The sequence below is a fragment of the Crotalus tigris genome, unplaced genomic scaffold, assembly GCF_016545835.1.
Source record: "Crotalus tigris isolate CLP2741 ecotype Arizona unplaced genomic scaffold, ASM1654583v1 scf7180000023598.3388751, whole genome shotgun sequence".
NCBI lineage: Eukaryota > Metazoa > Chordata > Lepidosauria > Squamata > Viperidae > Crotalus > Crotalus tigris.
The window spans coordinates 781,157-801,301 of record NW_024100068.1 but is presented as its reverse complement, the minus strand read 5'-3'; the positions used below and the strand labels follow the sequence as shown (position 1 = coordinate 801,301).

At 35.4% G+C, this 20,145-nt stretch overlaps 1 protein-coding gene across 1 annotated transcript in view; it reads right to left on the bottom strand.

Annotated features, from left to right (window-relative positions):
- The window catches only part of KCNH5 (potassium voltage-gated channel subfamily H member 5), a 201,794-nt gene that overhangs the window by 139,776 nt on the left and 41,873 nt on the right, over window positions 1-20,145 (bottom strand). The window contains exons 5-6 of the mRNA XM_039319543.1: window positions 2,964-3,079; window positions 1,752-2,144 (exon numbers count right to left, since the gene is read on the bottom strand). Of these exons, the coding sequence (XP_039175477.1) occupies window positions 1,752-2,144; window positions 2,964-3,079 (509 nt within the window). The remainder of the gene's footprint in view (window positions 1-1,751; window positions 2,145-2,963; window positions 3,080-20,145) is intronic.

Genomic DNA, 20,145 nt, shown 5'->3' with positions numbered 1-20,145 from the left:
CTAGGTATTAGCAACTGGACTACAAATAGAAAATGAAAATAATAATAATAATAATAATATATAAAACATGTTAATAGCAACATAGATGAATATCTGCGAGAAATACCATTTGCATGCAACAAGAATTGCTAGGACCACAAAATAGACAAAGTAATAGAAAACGAAGGTGCTAAATTGCTCTGGGACAGTAGAATTCAAACAGATAAGCACCTGCCACATAACATTCCAGACTTAACAATTGTCAATAAGAAAGATAAAAAAAATCTGGGTAATGGACATTGCAGTCCTGGAGACAGCAGAAGAAAAGGAAAGAACTGAAGAGAATCACAAAATATAAAGGCCTGAAAATATACGGCAAAACAAAGCAAAGACAGTGCCCATAATTATAGGTGCCTTGGTTGCAATCCCAAAGCATTTGGAGCAGAGATTGAGCACTGCTAGCATTGAAAAAATCAACAACAGTCAATTGTAAAAGAGAGCTTTACTTGGAACAGCTTACATTTTGCAATGATACCTTTAACACCATCAAACCACAACATCTGCCTAATGCAAGTCCTTAGGAAGGACTCAGTAAGTGGATAAAAATGTCAAATCCAGGGTCATCTGGCTGACTGTTCTACCAATTTTCAACTCCCTGCTCAGGCAGGAAGCTCTCTACCATTTCAGACAAATGGTTATCTAATTTCTTCTTAAAAACTTCCAGTGTTGGAGATTCACAACTTCTGCAGGCAAGTTGTTCCGCTTCATAATAACAGTTTATTAAACTCTGAACAGCTGTCAAAACTGCGCTTCTAAACTTGATGTTTCTGATCAGGAGTTAATAGTTACAAGATCATGTTTGCAGATGACACCAAATTATTTACAATGGTTTGTAATTGAGATATGAAGGGTTTGGAGGCTAAATCTTATGAAAAACACTGAAACTGGGTATGTTTGGCCTAACAAAGCAAGAACTAAGAAAAGATACAACAGCAGTTTTATTGATCTGTCTGTCTATGTATCATCTATCAAATTTCTACACTGCACATATCTTCTAAATGACTCTGGATGGTTTACAATAAAAAAAGTTTTCAGATACTTTAAGGGCTCTCACAGGGGAGTGTGGATTTATTTTTCATAGCTCTAAGGGTAGGACAAGAACCAGTATAGAGAAGCTTTACAAATATAACGTGATGGCCAATGACTCCAAAAGCTGTTAAAGGGGATTGTACCAAGTTATGGAGAATAATGCTAGGAATAAATACACATTGTACCCAGAACCACTTGCAATTTGCCTTTCAATATGAGCTGCAGGGACTCCTGAGCGCTCCTGCACTCCTGCCACACTTATGAGTTTCTTAGAGGTATCTAGATGGCTACAAGGGAAAGAAGAGGGCCTGTAGCAGGGGCATAGGATGTGGGGTGTGGGTGGGGTTCAAAAAAAATCAAGACCAAGGCTACAACCATATGATTGTTTCCCACAGCAGCAACTTTCTGAATGGATTGATCACATGTTTTCAAGATTCCAATATGCCCCAATCCAATAAATGCTGTCTGCCGTTCTTGCTGCAATTTAAGTTCATGTGCTACTTTGTGAGACATTAAAAAATAAGACATGGTTTTCTTCTTTGTGATATAAGATTCTTGGATGCTATAAGATCTTCCATGAGATGTCATTCCTCAAAGCTAAACATTCTTAAGCGACATTTGATTATCTAAGAAAACTATAACAAGAATGATCAAACAGATTACAATAAAGTGATATTGCTTACCTCATCTACATTCTCAAAGGCATTGATGATGTCATAAGGTAAACATGACAAGAGGTCTATCACAAACCAGGTTTTCAGGTAATTCATCCTGATGAGTTTGGGATCAGATATTACCTCTCCACCAGGTCCAACAAAGGTAGTATGAAAATTCAAAACTATATCCACCAGAAAAATAACATCTACCACACTATCCAGGACCAACCAAGCAATGTTGTTCTGCTTTGTTTTGAAGGAAACGTTGTAAGGAACCATGATGGCTGTGTAGAAGGTGAGAATTAAGATGACCCAGTCCCAAGTGGTCTTAAAAGCACAGTAGTGTAAAATTATATGTGGTGGAGTCTTTGGGGCTTCTTGCTTATATTGTGGAAGGATATCAGAACCCAGCTGGAGAACCTTCAACAAAAGATACATAGATATTAGAACAATTCAGTGACAAGCAAACTTATGCACTTCAGAACAGATAAAATAAATTATAGGCGAATTAAAATGAAAAAAATCTAGGCTTACTCATACCCAATTCCAGAGATGCAGGCAATTTTTGGAATTCTTCATTACACCCATGCAACACGACTACTCTGTGATTTACATTGGTTCACAGTAGGCTTGCCAGTATAATTCAAGGTGCCACTCATCACTTAAAAAGCTCTCCATCACCTAGGGTCAGGCTACTTGTGTGGCTGCCTTCCTCCAACTGTTTCTACTTACCCCAACAGATTTAGTAGAGAGGGCATGCTCTAGGGGGCAGCTATAAAAAAATATTCTATTGTTGGATCTAAGAGTTATGCCTTCTCAGTGATAGCCCTTGCCCTGTGGAACACTATCAACGTAGAGTTTCAGATGACCCCAATTTTGAAAATCTAATTTCCCCAGGCATTTGGATTAGGTAGTTAGAAGCTTTTATTTTTGTATTTTTATTGTCTGTCCTTGAATGTCAGGGATTATATATGGAGAGTTATTCAATGTTTTAATTCTTGCAAGTTGCCCAGAATAACCTCTGTGAGATGGGTGGCTATATAAACCAAATAAATTAATGATAGTTCAGGACAACTTGAGTATTACTATGATATTCCTGTTCCATTCTCCCCAACCATTCATTGTCTCCTTCCTTAAGCCCTTTGTACCACAATATTTTTTTCTAGGGTGTTTACATGGTACTAGATCCCACAATCATAAAAGGTAACACTTTCCTTTTATGCGACAATAAACACTTACTTCAGCTAACCGAGAGTGCTTATGGATCACCTCAGCTTTGTTCATGGGAGTTAGCTGCTGCAGAACACTCCGGCTGTTTGTCAGAGCTCGCGTCAAACGGGCAAACTTTGTCCAGCCTGAGGAAAGGGGGAAAAATGTTTTGGTCCATGAATGACCATGACTCACGTATCATTTAGGAACAAAAAAGCATAACAGTTTACAGTGTTGATGATGTTATTCAGATATTATTCATGCAGTTCAACACAGAATATTTAGGGCTATAATAGTCAATTACAATTACCATTTGGTGATGATTAAAATATTTGTGAAGTGACAAAAGATATATTGTTCAAATTTGGCTCTGAACAATTTGGTATTATTGAAATACAGAACTAGTTGAATGTGTGTATACATGAATAGTAGTTTGTGACAATATATCCAACATTTTTCTTCATTTTATATATAACAAATGTAGCAGTCCAAAATTATTCTCACTAAATAGGAGATAGTATAATAAAAATAACACTTTTTTTAAAAAAAAAAACCTCAAAACTGCAGGCAAAAAATATAAACATACAACTATATAAGTGGATCTAGTTAGTTAAGCCCCATCATGTTCAGCCTTGACTGAATACAGATGCTTATCACTTTCACTTATCTCCAGTAATAACCATTCCAAGGACATTCCATAGTCTTTTTGATCTAATCCAGCCACCTTTTCCATTGTCTTCCAAAGCATCAGAAAGCAAGACAAGACTTAAGTAGGAGCAAGACCCAAAAGCTCTGCAACATATTCTTCAGTAGCAGAATTTGAGGGGATCTTCTCCAGGCTTAAGGCCAAGGGAGATGGCAAAGCTCCTGACCTGGAATGTTAATGGATTAAATATTCCTCAAAAGAGAAAAAAAATCTACCATTATTTGAAACAACACAACAATGATGTTATTTGTTTGCAAGAAACTCATATTACATCTAAAGACCAAAAATACTTAAACAATCCTCGTTTGGGATCTCATTTTGTATCTCCCGCCCCTGGGAAAAAAGGGGGTGTGGTAATTTATGTTAAACAGAACTTATCTGCTACCCTGTTAGAATCAGATCCTCATGGAAGATATGTTATGCTTGAACTTGGTTTATATGGCAAGAAAATTCTTATTGTGGGGTTGTATGCACCAAACCAGCAACAGGAGCAATTCTATAGGTTGCTACATCAGAAAATAACTTTGTTGGACTATAGATCTGTGATTTTAATGGGAGACTGGAATGGTGTCTTAGACATACAAAAGGACAAAAAAGGCTCTTCTACCTTTTTTAAACAGGCTAAACTACCTAAAGCCTTCTTTGACATGAAAGAAGATTGGGAATTGAGGGACTATTGGCGTGAACGTAATCAAGAAGAAAGGGACTTTACCTTCTTCTCAGACAGACACCAATCTCTTTCAAGAATTGATTTCTTTTTGATTACAACAGACTTATACAACAGGGTGAAGAATGTAAAAATTTTTCTTAGGACATTGTCTGACCATAGTCCAGTATGGATGGAAGTGTTTGCTGAGAAAGAAGACAGGAGATCCTGGAGGGTGAATGAGAATTTATTCAAACAAGAAAAAAATGTTCATAAATTAAAGGAATGTTTAAAGGAATATTTTGCTTTAAATATGAATAAGGGAACATCAATGTCAATGGTGTGGGATGCAAGTAAAGCTTTTATGCGTGGTATCTTGATAAAAATGAATAACTCGCATAGACAGAAACAGACTCAGAAACGTAAAGATTTAGAAGAGGAGATTAAATTAAAAGAGAAACTTTTAATTTCAAATCCTTTAGACGAAAAGGTGAAAGGAGCTTTAAAACTGTTAAAAACACAATTTAATATGTTGATGGCTGATCAAGCTGCAACCAATTTATTATTTATGAAACAAAATATATTTTGTAATGCTAATAAACCAGGGAGATGGCTGGCTTATCAGTTAAGAAAGAAACAGAAACAGAGGAATATAGATAAAATAAATTATAATGGTAAATTGGTTTATCAGAAAGAATTGATTAAGAAATCCTTTTTAGAATACTATCAAAAATTATATAAGAGTGCCAATATTCAAATTACAGATATAAACAATTATTTAGGTAAAGTTAACTTTCCTAAATTAACAGAAGATCAGGAAAAAGAGATTAATGGCTTAATTACTAAAGAAGAAATTGTTACAGCTATTAAACAATTGAAATTGGGCAAAGCGCCGGGTACGGATGGGTTGACATCTATCTATTACAAAACTTTAGTAGAAGAGATGACTCAACCATTGTGTGAATTGTTTAATAACTTATTACAGGGTTTAGAGATCCCTCCATCTTGGCGTAATGCATTTATATCATTGATTCCAAAAGATAATCAGGATCTTACATTGCCTAAAAATTACAGGCCTATATCTCTTTTAAACGTGGATTATAAAATCTTTGCAAAAATTTTAGCTAATAGGTTTATGGGGATCTTGCAGCAGTTTATACATAAGGATCAATCGGGTTTTATAACCGGAAGGTATATGAAAAATAATGTTAGACAAATTATTAACTTATTAGAGTATCTAGAAAAGAATAACCAAGTCTCTGCAGGCCTGATATTTTTGGATGCTGAAAAAGCCTTTGACCAAATGAATTGGCAGTTTATGTTATGTTTAATTAAGGAGATGAATTTTGGACAAAATATATTACAAGTATTATCTAATATATATCAAAAACAGACTGCTCAACTTATTGTAAATGGGGGTTTGTCAGAGGCTTTTGTAATAGAAAAAGGAATAAGACAGGGATGCCCGTTATCTCCGTTATTGTTTGTTTTAACACTGGAAATTTTGTTGATTAAAATTCGGGAGTCTCAAGAAATAAAAGGAATAGAAATTAATAAAAAAGAATATAAATTAAGAGCCTTTGCAGATGACTTGGTTGTTACTCTGTCTCAACCTACCTGTTCGGTGGTAAAATTATTACAATTGATTCAACAATATGGATGTGTTTCTGGTTTTAAAATTAATAATAATAAGACCAAAATATTAGCTAAAAATATGACTAATGGTGATAAACAGGTTTTAGTTAACTTAACAGATTTTGAAATTGTTGATAAGGTAAAATATTTGGGGGTCACATTATCTGCTTCTAATGCAAAACTGTATAAAAATAATTATGAAAAGCTGTGGATGGAGGTACAGAAGGATTTAAAAAACTGGAACAATCTACAGTTATCCCTTATGGGTAGAATTGCAGTTATCAAAATGAATGTCCTGCCAAAGTTTATTTTTTTGTTTCAAATGTTACCTATTTTAAAGAATGAACGTAATTTAGATGAATGGCAAAAAGGTATTAATAAATTTGTTTGGGCAGGGAAAAAACCAAGGGTGAAACTTAAAATAATGCAAGATTTTCGTGAGAGAGGAGGACTCAAGGTACCAAATATGAAATTGTATTATGATGCTGTAGTATTAACATTGATCAGCGACTGGGTGAATTTAACAAATATAGAAATACTTCATTTGGAAGGTTGGGACTTACTTTTTGGATGGCATGCCTATTTAATATTTAATAAAAAAGTGGATTGGGTTTTTAAGTCTCATATTATAAGAATCTCTTTGCTTAGAGTGTGGAGAAAGTATTATAAAAGTGACTTCAAAATACCATTATGGGCTATACCTCGGCATGCCATAGAAGGCATAAGGAAAGGGGTTAATATGGATATGGTCTCTTATGCACAGTTACTTAGATGGGATGGCCAAGATTGGCAGTTAAAATCTTTGGAAGAATTAACGCATGAAAATTTAATTTATTCATGGTTCCAATACAGACAAATAGTGGACAGATGGAAGATGGATTGTAAAATGGGCTGGCTTAGAGAAGATGAAGCTCTTTTAAAACAAGTAAGAGATCAAAGGCCAACCCATATTAAGAGAGTTTATGGGGTTTTAGTGGAATTGGACTCAGAACCTGAATTAGTTAAAGATTGTATGATTAAATGGGCACAGAATATTGGTGAAACGATTTCAATGGATACTGGGAACTTATTTGGATAAGAAATGTTAAATTCACACAAGCGCAAAATTTAAGAGAGAATTTTTATAAGATGTTTTATAGATGGCACCTTGATCCAAAGAAAATGTCCATTATGTACCCTAATCTGCAGCCGAAATGCTGGAGATGTGGACATTTGGATGCTACTTATTATCATACTTGGTGGACGTGTAAGCATATAAAAGCTTTTTGGATTAAGATATGGTGGAATATCCAAAGAATTTTTAAACGGAGGGTAAAATTTACTCCGCAATTATTTTTACTAGGTATTGTTACTGATTGTGATGCTAAGGAGGTTATATTGATGTTAAATTTGATTACAGCCGCTAGGCTGTTAATAGGGCAATATTGGAAGAAGGAATCCTTGCCTACTTTGCAAGAGTGGTTTCACAAAGTTTCGTATCTGGCAGAAATGGCAAAGATTTCGGCTTTTTTAAAGGAGCAATCTCAAGAGAAATTCTTTGCAGTATGGGAAAAATGGATAAATTTCATACAATATAATTTGGATATGGAAAAATACCATTTAGCTTTTTTATAACTTGTAATGATTGTTTTTTCCTTCTTTCTTTCTTCCTTTTTTCTTTACGTATTATTACTTATATATATATTTTTTTATATATATGTTCTATTTTTCGTCTACTTTTTTCTTTTTTCTTTCTCTCTCTCTTTTCTTTTCCCTTTTTTTTTCTTTCTTTTTTAGTATATATTATTCATTTTAAAGCTTATGTTATGCATATTATTATTATATATATTATTATATATATTATTATTATGACTTTTATTATTTTTATTAATTATCTTATAAATTGTAAACGTTATTTTTTAAAATTTGTTAAATAATCCTATATTCAGTTCTGGGAAGTCGGGGGGGAGGGTGGGGTGGTTTGGGAGGGTGGGGGATGTTTATTTGTAAAATTTTTGAAAAATTTCAATTAAAAAAAAAAAAAAAAGAAAGCAAGACAAGAAACAATGGATGGAAACTAACCAAGGAGAGAAGCAAGTTAGAATAAGGAGAAATTTCCTAACAGTGAAAGCAATCAACCAATGGAATGGCTTGCCTCCAGAAGTTGTGGGTGCTCCTCCAGAAGTGGTGGGTGCTCCATCACTAGAGGCTTTCAAAAAGAGACTGGACAGCCATTTGTCGGAAATGGTATAGGGTCTCCTGCTCGAGTAGGGGGTTGGACTAGAAGACCTCCAAGGTCCCTTCCAACTCTGTTATTCTATGTTCTATTTTTTCCAACTTTGCCAAGTTTTTTCTTCTAGTCAATAATATGCTTTTCTAGTCAATCACATGCCCCAAAATGTGAGTTTTTCCTTGCTGATCATCACCTCTGGGGAGCAATCTGCCTTTATTTAGTTCAGCACTAATTGATTGATTCTTCCTGCAATTTGCTATCTCTGCATCCATAATTCACTATCATCTATCTTTTTTCTCTTGATTTTTGTTAGTGTCCAGCTCCCACTGTTGTACGTTACTTCTGGAAAGACCGCTATCTTTACAATTCTGATCTAATCCATCATTATCTTATATAATTTGTCATTGACTATTATGTAGGATCATCTCATCTCTGCTTCTCCACTTATGTATTCTAGAGCTCAAGAATATAAAACTCTCTGCCCTCATCACTTCTTCAGCTTTAACTGTAAGTTCAGGAACCATGCAAGTTGATTGTCTTCTTAATAATTAACACAAATTTTCCCATGTTTGTGTTCATAATGAACTCTTTTAAGTCCTCTTTACTTTTGCTAACAAAAAGGTCTCCTTACATCTCAAATGTTCATGTTTCACCCCCCCACCCCCAGTTTTGGTTTCATCTGCTATCCCCCCCAGTCCTGCCATTTTTATTCACTGTATATTATCATTGTTGAAATGAAAGCAAATACTCCTAATCTTCTAGTATTTGCACCAGAGTTGAGCAGAGGGGAAACTTTAAAGAGGTTCCCTCAAAGCATGTTTCTATAACATTAAATAGTGGTTCATCAATCTATCCCAATCAGATTTCTTTCTATACAGACATTTTTCTTGACTGAACTCTAGAATTCATGGAATTTGGGGTATTATTTACAAAGTGTTAAGTCCAAATAGTAGTATACCAAGGACACTTTTCACTGATTTTTAAAAAAGCCAAATAGGGTCATTGAGCAGTGTTTAGATGATATATCATCAGGAAATATCCAGGCTATAGCATACACTGGGAAGATTAGGGGGAGGAATACTCTCTGGAAGAAGACAATAGCAAATTATTTCTGTATTGTTGTAAGGAAAACATTGTTAAAGTGCCATGAAAATATCTGGTGTCAAGAGTAATTCAAATGTAACTTTAATTTTACAAGGCTTTAGAAAGTTGTCCCAAGTATTAGAGGAGGCAACAATACTTTGGTACCTACTGTACATACAAAAGGCTGAGATGAAAACAGGCCTAAATACTTAAATATTTAAGTACTGTAATACAGTAATATTCTCCATCATCAAGTATTATCTGGACTTGGAAAACAAAATAAAGGTGAAAACAATTGGTTTCTTTTAAATTATATCATGTGTTGTTATTGGCAGAACATCAAAAGAGTGTTAAGCACTAAGATTTACTTTTCAGATAGAGGATCTTAAAGTTGGAAAAGTGTCCTAGCTCAATAACAATGCAAAATTAGCTTCTGAGACAATATAAGCCATTCTGTGGGTGATTTCTATCTATCTCTCGGTCCATCCATCCATCCAATGTATACAAAACCCATCTATCCAAGAAATTGTAGGTAGTGTACAAGATAAAAACAAAGAATTCCATTACACTAAAATAAAAACAAATAAAATCATACTGTGACTCAATAAACCACAAAACTACCAATCATGTACACCCATACTAGAGCCCCATGGTAACTTCCCAACCTCAACACCTGGGGGAAGAGCCAGGTCTTCACAGCTTTGCAAAAGGCCAATAAGGCCAGTAAAGAAAGGTTGTCTATCATTCAGGCAGACACTGTGAAAGAGAAGGCATGATTCCAAGGATTGGCAAAATGTCACTGTTTTACTGATGGTGCTTGGAGCATGCACATTTTGCCAGATCTGGTGAGTAGATAGAAATTACTGGGGAAAGGGGGTCATGCCACATAGGGTTTTAAACACCTTGAATTGCACCCAGAAACTTAATGGAAGTCTGTGCAGTTCACATAACAGCAGTGCTACATTGGGGTACAGTGGTGCATCCAAAACTGTGGATGCCGCTGCATTCTAGGTGAGCTAAAGCTTCTGAATGCTTTTCAAGGTCAGCCCCAAGTAGAACACATAAGTAGATTTGATGTAAAATACAGTTATAAGATCTTCATGTAGAAATACCTCCTTTTCTCAAATCAGCCTTGCATTTCAGGAACAAGAAGATAACCAGTAATTCTAGCACAATACTGTATGCTGTCTATGACTTCTCCATTTGTCTGAATTATCTCGGCTTAGTCAGCTATTTTGAATTTTTGACGACAGATGGTCGGTTGGTCAGACAAGATTTATTCCCAGAAGTTTAGATCATTAATCTGGGTAGTGATCAGATTAAAGCTTTTAACATTTTACTTCGTGCTGTTTGTATATGGAATGACAGAATAGGCCTTCATATTGCCCCTTTTCTTTAATCTTTCAGTGCTTAGGCAATGTTTCTGTTTAAGTTGACATATTGAAGAAAACAATTCCTATTATGTATCTGCATGAAAAATGCTGCACTAAGTCTGCAGCCTATCAATGTAGCAATGCTTCTAATAGATCTCAACATCCATTTTCAACATGAAAAGCATTCACTTGGTATTGAAGATAAGTAACAACAGTGTTTGCAAGTATTACTGCCAAATTTTTATTAGACAAAGATGAAACCAGCAGATGAATTATATAACTGATGTGTAATTAAACCAAGTACATACAATAATAGGCAGATAAAGCATAATAGATAATACTGCATTGCACTGAATAGAGCTGTATATCCATCCATCCTGCATATCTTTTTTTCCCCATATCTGTGTGCATTGTATTTTGGATGAGCTTATATACTGAACCTATATGTCATGTCTGATTTTAGCTTTGTGCAATGCATGAACCTAATCACTGTGGTTTTAAACCATTCTTTATAGCTTAATGGAAAATGAAATTCCGGCTGGTGTCACCATGTTCACTCATATTGACTTGTGGAATAAAAAGTAGAATTTTTGGACATGACCCACTAAACTAATCATGATGATTGTTAGTGAAAAATGGGACATGGAGAAACAAGTGAGAGACATCAGCATACTCAGGGAAACCCTAAAGTTTTCAATAAAGGTGTATGTGTGAAAGTGCCTGAGTAAGCAAATGAGTCGGTGAATAAAGGAGTGAGAGAATATACTGTATCTCTATATTTATCTCCAAGTCTCAACGAGAATGGAGAAAGACTCAGTATACTGACACTGAGAAGTATGTTGAGAGAAATGACATGACATGCTAGCAAACATTTATGGTTAAGATTTTTTTTTAATCCTGCCTCTATTATTTTTATAAATAACTCAAAGTGGCAAGCATACCTAATACTTTTTCCTTCTCCTATTTTCTCCACAACAACAACAACCCTGTGAGGTGTGTTGGGCTGAGAGAGAGTGACTGGCTCAAGGTCTCATGACTAAGACAGGACTATAATTCACAGTCTCCTAGTTTCTAGCCCGATGCTTAAACTACTAGACCAAATACTGTTGGCTGGACAGATCCTGCAGAATCGTCTTATTGAGAGATGAAAATATGCTACAACATTTTATTGCAGGTCCACCTTGTTCCTTATGGAGATTAAATGGAAGATGGTTGCAGAAAGAAACAGAAATGGAAGATTGCAAAAAGAACTTGAAATAATTTTTGAGAATAATCTTAATACAGACATAGATATAAGAATGGTTTAGGATGCAAGTAAAGCTTTTATAAGCAGACATTTTATACAGCATAATAGCAAACTCAAAAAAAAGAAAGAGAAAACACAAGCAATGTTAGATGAAATAAAAATGAAAGAAGAAAAGTATTTAATAAAAAAGTAGGTAATGGTTAACAATTTAAGTTGTTAGAACAAGAGTATGGTGAATATAAGATGAAATCAGGAGAACAATGGGCTGCAGAGGGATTTAATTTTCATTGGTTTTGTATAATGGAAATAATAGAAAGATTCAAGGCAGATAACAGGACATTTGGAATTGAACAACAAAGGACAGAATTTTAAAGACAAATTATGTGCAAATGATAAACATACAATTGCCAAAACCTATAAATCCTTGTTGAAATGTAAAATAGAGGAAGAACAAGTGAAAGAATGTATGATAAAATAGGCTAAGAATTTTGACATAACATATTGTTGGAACAGTGGAAAAAGTGGTTGAAAGGACTGAAATTCTTAATTCTTATAACTTAAAAAAGAATTTCTACAAAAGTATGTAACGTTGGTATATGACTTCCCAAAAAATTATCCAGAATGTGTACGTGTACTTCAAATTTATGTTGGAAACGTGGGCAACATGAAAGGGTCATTTTATCATGTCTGAACTTCTAAAAAAAAAACCAGAAAATCTTGGGTTCAAATACTTACATTGATTCAAACAAATGTTAAAGACTAAGATTCAACTGAAAACAGAACTATTCTCTTGGGGACTAATGACAGACAAAGACTGACATACTCACAATGGGGGAATTGTTGATGAAGATGATGGAACTAGTAGAGATAGCAAAATCAGCTTGTTTGCTTAAAGAAAGATTCAAATATTACATGTATTAGTGGTTGGAAGCCCCTTAATGACTTCTTGTTGGAGAAAAAGAATTGATTTCTGATTTGTAGATTTGAATATTAAAAGGGGTAGTTTACAGAAGTAGAAAATTATAAGGTAACCTTAGAGAGGGTACAATGTAAATGCATTTATAACTGCTGTCCAAAAAATTGGAAGCCACTTCCTTATAATCTTTTTTTCTTTCCTTTCCTTTTTGGCCTTTCCTTTCTTTTTTCTCTTTTCTTTCTTTGTTACAACTTTTTAACTTTTTTTCTTATATTTTATTGTTTTTAATCTTGTTAGAAACATATTTAAACATATAATATACAGTCTATTTAATAGTATACATCTTTGTTAAGAAATTCAAACTAGTTTAATTAAGCAAACTAACCCATTCAGCCAATAAAAATTGGACACCATTAAAGGATATTCTGTTCTCCACACTCAGAACACTACACTAAGGGGTACTTCCTCTGTTCAGCTGCTATTGAATAGCAGCTGTTAGCCCCAAGGCTCTTCCATCTCAGTGGTACAGAGCTGTTGGCACAGTTAATATGTTCAAGAAAAAAAAACATTTCCTCATTTAACATTTTAGCTGCTCAAAATCATTGTTCCAGACCTTTTGCAGTAAGATGCTCAGAAGGTGGCATCAATTTGACCTCATTTTGATTAGCAAATGCAGAAGCATGGACTCATCCTAGCCTTGAAAGGAAAATCTTCCCCTCTCTCTCTCCCCTCCTTCTTCTAGTCAGAAGCCAATTGTGCTCATTTATATGCTCTTTCAAATCAATGAGCCATTCTGGAATTCATTTCTTGTGCAGTGGTTTGACAGGACATGGAGGGAAGGACTATGTTTCCAGCCTTTCTTGTTCATTTAGGCCAGGGGTAGGCAACCTTGGCTCTTTTATGACTTGTGGACTTCAACTTTCAGAATTCCTGAGCCAGCTATGCTGGCTCGGGAATTCTAGGAGTTGAAGTCCACAAGTCATAAAAGAGCCAAGGTTGCCTACCCCTGATTTAGGCTAATGAAAGTAAAATACTGTGCATGACAAAATTTGATAGAGCAATTTGCCATTATATCATCCTGACTCCCAAACTTTAACATAGAATCATAAGGTTGGAAGAGATCTGGGAGTTCTTATATTTCGACCCTATGTCCAGAACACACCATCCAGGACAAATGGCAATCCAGCCTTTGCATGGAAACCTCCAGTGACGGAGCAACCACCACTCAAGAAGGCCGGCTGTTCCATTACTCTCAGGAGCTAGGGAGAATATAAGACATGCCCTTCCATTGGTTGCTTATCTGAATATCCTGTTTATGAACTATGAACAAAAAGTTTAATCTAGCACAAAGAAAACCAGTCAGTTTCCTTTTATTTATTTCAGTGCTTCGGGAACCATCTACTGTTTTCTGATAATCAGACAGCTTGAAATTATATCCTTTTTCTAGACAATAACCTCAGGCCTTCAGATCAGAAGAATTATCAGATAGCTTGATAATGTTGAGGCAGTAAAGCTAATCAGTTAGAAGACAAAAAGTAACAGCAACCCAAGAAAGATTTCAGCATTTTGAATTTCCCTCTTACTCCTATTTATTGGATCACACGCTATAATAGACAATAAATTCTAGGGTCAGTTTGTGGTGTTGCTTTTTCCTCAACACTGATTTTTCATTAGATTAAGATTATATCTGACTATTCCAAAATAGAGTGCCTTTTCAATGACACTGCATACATAGTTTATGGATGCAAAGAGGAGTCAGGAAAATGCTGAAGAAATCTGTTGAAGAAAAAACAGAGATGCTCAAGTTTAACTGAAACAAAATATTGTGAACTTTTATAAATTATTTTCCTTCTTCCAAAGTAATTTTAATCTTTCACATTGACAGCTATACAAAGGAAGTTAGGATGGAATGAAGCTTTGGGAAAAGGGTTTTCCAAGTTACACCTGTATCCATGGAAAGATCCATGGACACAGATCTACCACATACATGGTCCCCACTTATGGAGTATCCCAACTGAGTCATTTAAAAATCTAAACAGGAAAGGATAATACATGGGGAAGAAATAATTGACTTCCTGGTCTGTCTGATATGAAATCTTGGAAATAGCAAGGACTCCAATTAAGTTAAGCAAGCTAGACATTATTTGTATTTATCCAGGACTGGTAAGTGAGTTTAGACTATTTTGAGAATGTACATTTTAAGGGTTCCAGAAACTGAAATCACATTCAGATTTGAAATCAGGAGACTAAAAGTATTAAATAAATTTCCCTTTAAAATTATTTTCAAAATAGTGTATATAAACAAATATTACATGAGAAAGCATTGGATCATATATGGCAATATGTTTTCAAACAAAAATCCAGAAATTCTGGTATTCTAAACAAACTAAAACATACAATTGAGAAAGTAAATTTCAGGAGCTTTAGAAAAGTATGCACAGTGAGAATACTTGATTCAAAAGTTAGTCTGATAGCTAATTGAATTGCCACTTTTTCCTAATTAATTCAATAATCTAAACTAAATCAGTTCAATCTGGCTGTTGAATGTGATGACCTGAAGCAATGTTGAATTGAACCGGTCACCCCTAGAAAAATTAACTTTTCCTCAAGGATGTTCAGAAGCTCAGGAAAGACTATGGCATTTGCTTTTGATAAGCTTCAGCATAACCCTTTTGATTAAGTCTCAAAACAAGCAAGTCATAAAAAGCCCTTGTAGCAAAGTTGTGCATCAGATCATGCATCTTGTCAATTGGGACAGACTATTATTGATTGTACACCATGTGTGTTATTCTGACTACAACTATCCCTTTGGCCTTCCTTTCCTCATCTACCTAACCTGGAGCCCTTACAACATGACCAATGCCTGACATTGCATTGTCCATGTTTATACAGAAATAGTAGTATGGGTGGGAAGAGAAGCAGCCCAAATTGAGCCAGACCTGTATCTGAGAAAGTAAGTATTCAATTTTCTCAGTCTATATTTTCCCCTTCCAGAGCTCCTTGAGCATATAGTTAGTCCTCGACTTACAACCACAACTGAGCCCAAAATTTTTGTTGCTAAATGAAATATTTTTAAGTGAATTTTGCTCCATTTTACAACCTTTCTTGCCACAGTTGTTAAGTGAATCACTGCAGTTGTTAAATTAGTAATACGGTTGTTAAGTGAATCTAGTTTTCCCATTGAATTTGTTTGTTAGAAGGTTGCAAAAGGTGATCACGTGACCCCGAGACACTGCAACGGTCATAAATGTGAGTCAGTTGCCAAGCATCTGAATGTTGATCATGTGACCAAATGCTGCAATGGTCATAAATATAAAAAATGGTCATAAGTCACTTTTTTCAGTGCCGTTGTAACTTCAAACTTTTGTAAATTGTAAGTCAAGGACTACCTGTACTATATACCACCTCCCTGTATTTATTCCCATTGTGAATTAGTCATTGTTCATTTTATTTTTCTATTATTTTACTTCTGTTCTGTTTACATGCCTTTCATTTTTCTTCCTTTTTGTTATTGTAAGCCACCTAGAGTAGCCCTACAGCAGGATAGGTGGCAAATAAATGTAACAAAATAAATAAAATAAATATTCTCTTCCTCTTTTAGCTAATGAAAATACGAAAGGGAGAGTGGGAAGAGATTAGATAGATCAAAAAATTAAGAAGCAGAGGCACTCTGAATTCAAATTCAGAAACCTCTCTTTTTCAATTAAATGCTATCATGCATTCCCCCACAGAGAGAGAGAGAGAGAGAGAGAGAGAGAGAGAGAGAGAGAGAGAGAGAGAGAGAGAGAGAGAGAGAGAGAGAGAGACCATTAGGGTAAACAACCTGCAAATAAAAAAACATCACTTTGAGGTATAAAACAGTTTTGTGTTTACTTTGGACATCAAACTTTCTCCTTTGGAGTCATAAATTAAACAACCAGCTTTCTAATAATGGGCAGCATTAAGTGAGATTGGCAGCTGCAAATCTGACCAAAACACAGTGCAGCATTTTTGTACAGAAGAGAAGCAAATTTGCGGTGCTCATTCTAAGACACTCTAAAACAGAGGTGAAGAACCAACAGATACCCAGATGTTGCTGAAAATCTTTGGCAACCTGACTAGTAGTGATGGACGAGTACAGAAGATTCTCATTTCTCTCTATAATAAGCTAAGGCTGCAAGATGGAAGCTGAAACATAACATTTTGCATAAACTATATTTTGTCATTCAGAAGATAAGACCGGCCCTTCCATGGCCCAATGAAACAGATTGAGATAAGTGGGGAATTGAGCCAATGCTTCCAACATCTGGAGCAGCAGTGATTCTATATGTTTCAAATTCTTCTGCTGCTCTAAGAGGTCCCTTAAGAGATGTTCAGAGGCCTGAAGGCCAGAAATAAATGGGAGTATTATAATTATGCCTACAAGAAAGTGGACCATAAGGAGCATGACCTGATTCAGGTGACAGATTATCTTGAGCTACCCTTGGCTACAGGGCCAAAATAATTTGATCTCTTCCAAAGATTGTGATCTCCATTCCTTTTTTTTTGGAGTATTTTCAGCATCTCCTCATTGGGAAGTGCGGAGTTCAGTTTCTCTCTATTCTAAGGCAGTGCCTTAAAGATTGCTTTGCTATTTCAAGGCTGATACAGGTTTTGTCTTATTGCCTTATTATTTGCAGATTTGCTTTGCCAAAAAGGCAGTCGTGACTTACTCTCTTCTTAATAAAACATTAGCATAGGTCTATTGAGTTGCAATTAACCTCTTTTTAGAGTGGGGGAAAATAATGAAAGCATTTAAATCAATGTGTTAAGAGTTGTATTTGCAATCACAATCGACAGCAAAAATGCTTAAGTTAAAAATGGTATACAGTACAAGGTCTAACTCAAGATCTAAAGACTCTGGGAGGGCAATTATATAATTTGCCCATTGATCTCTGCCCATGCAAGTACAAGTATAAGTGACACCATAGACATGAAATAAGTCACCCTGCTCATGTTCCAATCCATCACACAACAGTTAACAGAAATGTAAACACGCCAGTATGTGCCCTGATGGAAGTAAAGCATATTCAGATCATGCAAGGCTAGAAAGAAACAGCTAGAAAGCATCAATAGCAACAAGAAGAAAACAAGAACAACAATGGGGAAAATAATCCAAACTTTTAAAGATTTTACAAGTGTTATAAATACACAATATCTGTCCTGCTTAATCAAAGCAATGATCCAGCTTACTTAATGTCCTGTTTCCAAATGTGAGTTTGTGTGTATGTGAATTCAAGTCAGTTTTTGACTCCTAGTTCCTGCCAGACAAATCCCTATAGTTTTCATTGCAAGGTTTTTCAGAATTGGCTTGCCATTTCATCCTTGTTCTTAAGACTGAGAAAGAGTAACTGGCCCAAGGTTACCCAACTAGTCTTATAAGCAAGGAGGGACTAGAATTTACAGTCTCCCAGTTTCTACCCTTCACTATTATACCAATCTGTTTCTTTGTATCAGCTATAGAACTTCAGGAAAACTATATGCATCACTCCTCTTTTATTGTTCATTTATAGTTGCAGTGTGAATCTCCTGGGACCAGCAAGCCTATCAACAAATTCCTTGATCACTGCCAGACTCTCTATTCCATCTGATATTTTTTTTAAAAATATATAGTTTTCTTTTTCTTTTTAATTAAAAAAATAAGAATCAAATGGAAAGAAGGCATACATGGTTTTAGAAACTGGAACAAGAAAGTGGTAAAAGTTCAGTGCTCTGATCAAAAGTGTATTCAACTATCCAGGGGGTGAAAAAAGATCAAAATTTCCAGGAAGCTGAACAAATTAACAGATGAACAGATGCAACTTTACAGGAAGCTTTCTGATAAGTGGATGTTTTGTGTCTGACTACACTCTTCAAGGGAGACATTCTGAAAGAGCTATACATTGTTCCAGTCATGCTCACCGGTTTGAAACAAGAAAGAAGGGTCAGCATGAATCCTGAGTAGTGTTTATGGAAACCACAGTTGACTCTAGACAATTTCTTCTTTGGAAACCATGGCAACCATGAGCTCTAAATACAATATTTTTAAATGAAAGTTTGGATTCTTGAAATTCTAACAGGACTCCATGGAACACCTGAAAGGGAAGGCTGGGAAAGGTTTTGGGCAGTTTTCAGACAGTCTCAGTGCCCCTTTGTCTCCTTTGTTTCCGATAATAGCAGAATACATACAAATTCAGCAGGTGAAGATTTTCTCTAGCATGGACAGAGTGGAAAACACTATCTAAAGTTTATGACTGAGATGACCCAAAGCAAAGGAGAAGGTTGAATGAGGCCTGCCCTTTGCAGTAGAGTGCATCCACACTGCTTTGAAAGAAGAAACAGCACAAATAGTTCATTTGGTAGCTTAAATGGGACCAAGTCTTATACCTGGAAGAATATGAAACTTTTCAAATGATGGAGCACCTGTCAGCAGGCCAAAGGCAAAGTTATTTAGTTTCTCTGCCGGTAGCTAGTTATCAGCATTTGAAGAGTAGCAGGAAATACTTCAAACCATCTGTGACATTCTACATGATGGCAGCTCATTAAAGTCACAAATTACACATTTTCAAATTATCATCCCCTTCCATTTTTTTTAAACAATGCACTATTTTCTGTTAAATGTTTTCAGGATTGACTAATATCCATCCATTGGGTTTGCATATTACATTTTAGCCCAGAAACTAAGAAGCAGCTCCTTTTCTACCTTAAAGAAGCATAACCTAAAGAGAAGTGGTGTGTTGCAAAAGATTCAGAGAAATTCTAAACTGTTGCAGGGGAGGGGGGAGAGAAGGAAATAAATAGGAATGCAAAACTTGCCTAGTGTATTACTTAATGGTTAATATGGTTGATAGGATTTGCAAGGAGGTGGAAAAACAAGAAGGCTTTCTACTCATCTCCTCCTTTTAGTTTTGACACCTATGGAGATAAATTGCTGAGTTTAATGGATCCTTAATATGACCTGGAAGAGAACCTCTTATTTTATTCCGTCTTTGGATTTTCCCCCAAAGAACAAGTGAAGAGTGCTGAGTAATACAAGCCCATCCTGATTCCCCCTTTCATTTCAACATATGGAAGTGATGGGATTCAGCCGGTTGGCACCACTTCAGCAGAACCGGAAGCTAATTTTTGTTTCCCAGGCCCAGAATGGACTTCCAGAAGTAGCATCTACACAGAGAACCGATTGTTCACAAATTTGAATCCCACCACTGGGTGTAGGTCTATACATATGTTGTATATAGTATGTTTAAATGTGTGTTATGTATGTGTACACTTTGAGAGCAAGCAACCAAATTTCATTTTTAATGTGTGCCATTGTGCCAACAGTAAAAAATGACAATAAATGTTATCTATCTATCTATCTGTCTGTCTATCTATCTATCTATCTATCTATCTATCTAT